Raw genomic sequence first — 5,138 nt, 5'->3', positions numbered from 1 at the left:
GCTGCGCTGCCTCCTGCTGGGGCTGCTGGGCGGCGGCGGCGGGGGCCAGCCCGGCGGCGGCGAGTATTGCCACGGCTGGGTGGACGGGCAGGGGGGCTACCACGAGGGCTTCCAGTGCCCCGAGGGCTTCGACACGGCGGTCGCCACCATCTGCTGCGGCTCCTGCGCTCTGCGCTACTGCTGCGCCGCCGCCGAGGCTCGCCTGGAGCAGGGCGGCTGCACCAACGACCGGGAACCCTCGGAGCCGGGAGTCACCGCCCGTGAGTGCCCGGCCGCGGGTCCCGAGGCGGGCGGGAGGCGGTGCCCGCGGAGCATCCCCCTGGCCGAGCCCCGTGCCGCCCCCGCGGGGCTGCGGGGTCCCTGTCCCGTCCCGGCGGGTGGGCTGCAGGCGGGCGAGGCTCCAGGTGCGCTCAGGCGGTGGCGCCGGGACAGAGCGGGAGCCCGGGGTGCGCGGGGGCCGCAGCTCCGCGCTCCCGAGGGCACCCGCAACAGGATCCCTCCTGACTGGAAGGCGCGCTTGCATTTTAAGTTCGCGCAGGCAAATTCTGCCGTGTCTGTCTAACTTTACTGCTCCCGGAGGGGTGAGTGGGCCCCGGTGCTCTGCATGCACAGCCCCACCGTGCGAGTGGCCGTCAGTTTCCCAAACAAAAGAAATCCGGCAGCGTATACCAAAACTCGTTTCCCTAGGCACACGTTCTGCGCTTATCTTCACCTTAGGAAAGGAAGCGATTTAACAGCATCTGCAGCATTTGAGCTTCGCCTGCAGATTCAAACTGTTACACTGGACAGTGCCGGTGATTTGGGGGATTGAGGGAGGGGGAGAGGAGAGAGATTCTTGAGCTATACCTAAGAAGAACCAGAGAACAGGACACGATGCAGACAGCTTTTACCTTTGGTAGCTATTAAAACTGTCAACAGAAAAAAATTTTTACTGGAACCTACAGGGTTTAAAGTCTGATGTTGTTTCAGTGATAATGGTGCTCTGTCTTCTGAGCAGATTGATACGTTATTGGGACTGAAATGATGTGGAGCTTCATAAACACTGTGGAGTTTATTTCTACACTGAAGACCTGTTAGTTAAGTACTAATTTGCACGGCTTTTCTTCTTCTTTCTTCTCCCAGAACCAATCTACGTTCCATTCCTCATTGTTGGATCAATATTTATTGCCTTCATTATCGTGGGCTCGCTGGTAGCAGTTTATTGCTGCACATGTTTAAGACCTAAACAACCATCACAGCCAATACAGTTTTCTCTGCGGAGCTATCAGACCGAGACTCTTCCCATGATCTTGGCCTCCACAAGCTTCAGGACGCCATCCAGGCAGTCCAGTACAGCGACAAGTTCCAGTTCGACCGGCAGCTCGGTTCGCAGGTTCTCCTTCCCCCGGGCAGAGCCAGGGTGCCTTGTGGCGTCCTCACCTCCACCGTACACATCTGGCTGCTTCCAGACAGCCCATGCAGTCCACCTGACCCAGCCATCAGGATTCCTGGTGTCTCCGCCGTACTTTGGGTATCCTCTCCAGCCAGAGCCTGCCCTGGCTGGGAAGAGCTGCTCTGATTTTACTCAGAGCTGAAAGAAGTTGTGCAGAACTAACACAGCCTTTGCAACCACAGGGGCTGCTGCTGTTGGGTGTCACACTGATGTGCTCTGTGGCTGCAGAAGTCAGAACTGTTCCTGTGGGTGAGTTGCCCTTGAAAAGTGAGGGGTCTCACTTGAGATTGCATTTCCCAGACTTGGATCTCACTTAAAAAGGAATTGTAAAACACTTCAAATAGTTGCTCTAAAACCGGACTGCTCTGCCTAATTTGTGCAGAATGTGTTCAGAGACAAGCAAAAGAACCGTGTTGGGACAGAGGTGTTATAAATGACATTTTACCCTAATGCAGTTAACTTAGTTAACAAACAGTGGCTGCATTCCACTGATAATAATAAGACTAGTTCTATAAAGCAGCAATAAGCCTGAGAGGTAAGAGAGGAGTAATACTTACTAAAGAGGGTCCTTGAAAACATCCGACTGCTTACCATTTCCATGAGCAATGGAAGTAAGAGGAAGAATCTTAATAGATATCAAAATGCAGAGGTTTTTTAAAAATACACATAATCTACCTGAACTTACACTGCCTATTTGTATTAGTAAACTTTGACGATGGTAGATAAAACTAGTACTAATTAGCCTAGTTGGAGATCAGACAGTCCCACACAGCCAAATTATCTATGAGGAAAGCAGAATGTATTCAGCAATATCACTGATAACTTTTCCACATAAAATTCTAAAAATAGTGTTCTACTAATGCATTCTTCAGAGGGAAGTATTTATTGTCAGCTTTTTGCTCAGCAAATATAAGTTGGACAAACTGATCATGAAGTTCTGTTTGTAAAATCAGCCATGTAAAAAATGTAAAGACAAGTTTGTAATTTAAAATGTATTTACACCATCACTAATTATTTAGTAGCAACACCCCAAAAAATTACCAATAAACTGTGTGGTTGAAATGTTGTGTCATCAGTATGACTCTGTACAGGTAGTGTTTGTTGAATTTGGTTGGTGTAACTTATTTTTTCCTGTTAAAATAGTTTATTCTGCTTTTAGAAATGATTTACAACTTTAACTGCACCTGTTGTGCAGATTTAATATATAAAATTCTGACTATATAGCAAGCTAATAGATTCATTTATGTCTTTTACGTGCAGCTGTGATGAAAAAGTGGTAAAAACGACACTGATTAGTTGGGTATTTTGGATTAAACATCCTGCGCTAGGAATAAATTCTGTTTGCCCTTCTACATTCCTTCACCTAAGTAAACCAACAAACCAAATGGAAGAAGAAAAAAAAAGCATCTAAACCAAATACATGCAGTAAGCAAATGGAAAATACACAAGAAAAAAACCCCAAGCAGTCATTAAAGGGCTTCTCTGTATACTTATTTTTGTGAAAAAACAAAGTCATTCTGTGGGTCAGAATCTACAATATCAAAGGCTGAGCTTTCTTATTTTATCAGTCTCAAGCTCCCTGTGTGTAGGATCTGTTGAAGTGCATTATAGCTGACCTATTTAACAAGTAGTTTAGAAAAGCTTCATTAGTTCTTTCTCAAGAGTTGAACAATTTTTTTGTAGCAAATATCTAGTGATCAGTAGTTATGAGAAAAATATTCCAAAATAACCCTTTAAATAAGTTTTTTACTGCACAATTAGCATCATAATCAAGCTGACATTACTGCTAGAAAAGCAGTTTCTAAGCAGAAAGACAAGTTCCATACAATGATGTTCTAAGTAATAGGCTCTAGCTTGAATGCTGTAATCGTTAATTACAACCCAAATTGTGATACACAGCTGTGTATATGTTTTGCAAGATACTAAAAATTAGATTTTGAGTATTCGGGAAATTAATTGAAAGTTAAGTGTTCTGGCCTGTAATTTGATTGTAGAAACAGTCTTCAAGGAAGGGGGCAAGAAAATTTTTGCTTGCCTTTGATGAGCTTTCATAGGACTCTTCACTGCATATTTTGAACGGCTATGAATGGGACTGTTCGTCAAGTAACTTTCTGAAAATTCATTGAATATTTCAAGAGGTATCAGCTGCCTTGTTCAGAAGCATACTGTGAGATGTGCTGATCTCTCCTGTATACAGCAGAAACAAACCAATGCAACTGTATTTTTTTGCAAATTATAGTAAGTTTGCAATTAGAAGAAATCTTTGTCTAATAAACCAAGGCAGCACAGACCTGTTTTGGAAGCAGAAACGTGATCACGTTTAACTAAGAGCAATTTCTGTACTTTCAAAGAGTCATCAGAGCCACTGACACAGGTGGTGAGTGGCTGAAATCGAGCGTTTTCCTCCAAGACTGTACACAGCAAAGGCGTGAGTGTGGCTCAGTCACTGCCTGTTACCATTTGGTGCTGTACAGGCCAGGCTGCTTCACTGCCATGGTCTCAGAGGGCTCTGCAGGCACTTATTCATGTTTTAACATAGCGACAGATTTTTGCTACACTTGCATGCAGCCTTAGATTTTAATGGTTATTCAGCCTAAGGAGAGCTGTGAAGTTTGCCATGTAGCAAGAAACTCAGCCTAGCAGGGAAGACCCCTCTGAGCCATTTCCTTTCTTTCTCATAGTTGAAGAACTTGACACACAGGAATAATTTAATTGAATCAGACTTACATAAGTCTGTAAGTTTATAGAGTGCTAAGTACTTCACAGATCAGTAGCCAGACTGCAACAAATCCTGCAGATGTGGTTCTTAGGGTGGGAAAGATCAGGTGTAGTTAAAATAGCTTTGCTGGGCTACCTGTAAAAGTAGGGATTATGCACCATCTGCAAATAGACAATGAAGAAACTATAAATAAATAAAAAATCTATTGTTCATGTAGCTACAGCAGCAGTGACCTATATAGCTGAAGGGAGAGGAAAGGAGGTGGCCAGAATACAACCCATGGATAGAAATGCTTTTGCCTGTGCCAGTAAGTTTCCAACCCAGATGGATCTGGTGTGCAGGCTAGAATGCTGAATTTCCTTCATAATGGAAAGGGCCTTTTGGCATTAGATACTCCTATGATTTATAGGAACAGGAAATTTTCCTAAAACTTGCAGACAGAACAGAAATGATATTGTGATAGCACTTTAATGACTAATGAAATGGTTTGAAGGGCTGGATGTATGCTTGAACTGAAAGCAATTGCTTGCTAACTGAAGTAACATTTACAGGCAGTACTTTACTGCTATATTAACAAAGTAGATTTAACTATTTCTTTTGGAATTCTGAACTCAGTTTATACTCCTTTTACTAGCACTACACTATTCTAAAATCAAAATGAAAGAATATTCACACTCATTAAATTAATTACTGTATGCTTTGATTGCCATTAACTGGTAATGACTTAGATGAAACCCAAGCCTTCTGTGGATAATGAGCAATAGTGGCATGCCATTTGTTTTGTGTTTCCACAATTTGGGATTCTGAAGCATGTATCTCCAAAATGCATCAAGACTTTCTAGTGCTAGGGAAAACATTACAAGTACATGCAAGAATGTCTGAAGGATTCTGTTTGAAACTAGGTAAGCAGTACAGTATGTGGCTATGTAAACTCATGGATTATTTGTAATACTAATCCCAGTGGAATAAAAAAAAAGGTGACAATTT

The 5,138-nt window shown here is 43.5% G+C and overlaps 1 protein-coding gene across 1 annotated transcript in view; it reads left to right on the top strand.

The window, feature by feature from the left end:
- SHISA3 (shisa family member 3) overlaps positions 1-5,138 on the top strand; it is a 6,055-nt gene extending 917 nt beyond the window's left edge. Inside the window, exons 2-3 of the mRNA XM_015623666.2 lie at positions 1-260; positions 1,123-5,138. Coding sequence (XP_015479152.1) covers positions 1-260; positions 1,123-1,574 — 712 coding nt within the window. The 3' untranslated portion in view covers positions 1,575-5,138. The remainder of the gene's footprint in view (positions 261-1,122) is intronic.

This window comes from Parus major, chromosome 4 (genome assembly GCF_001522545.3).
Source record: "Parus major isolate Abel chromosome 4, Parus_major1.1, whole genome shotgun sequence".
NCBI lineage: Eukaryota > Metazoa > Chordata > Aves > Passeriformes > Paridae > Parus > Parus major.
Note: the sequence above shows the minus strand (reverse complement) of the source record. Positions and strands in the feature narration are given on the sequence as shown.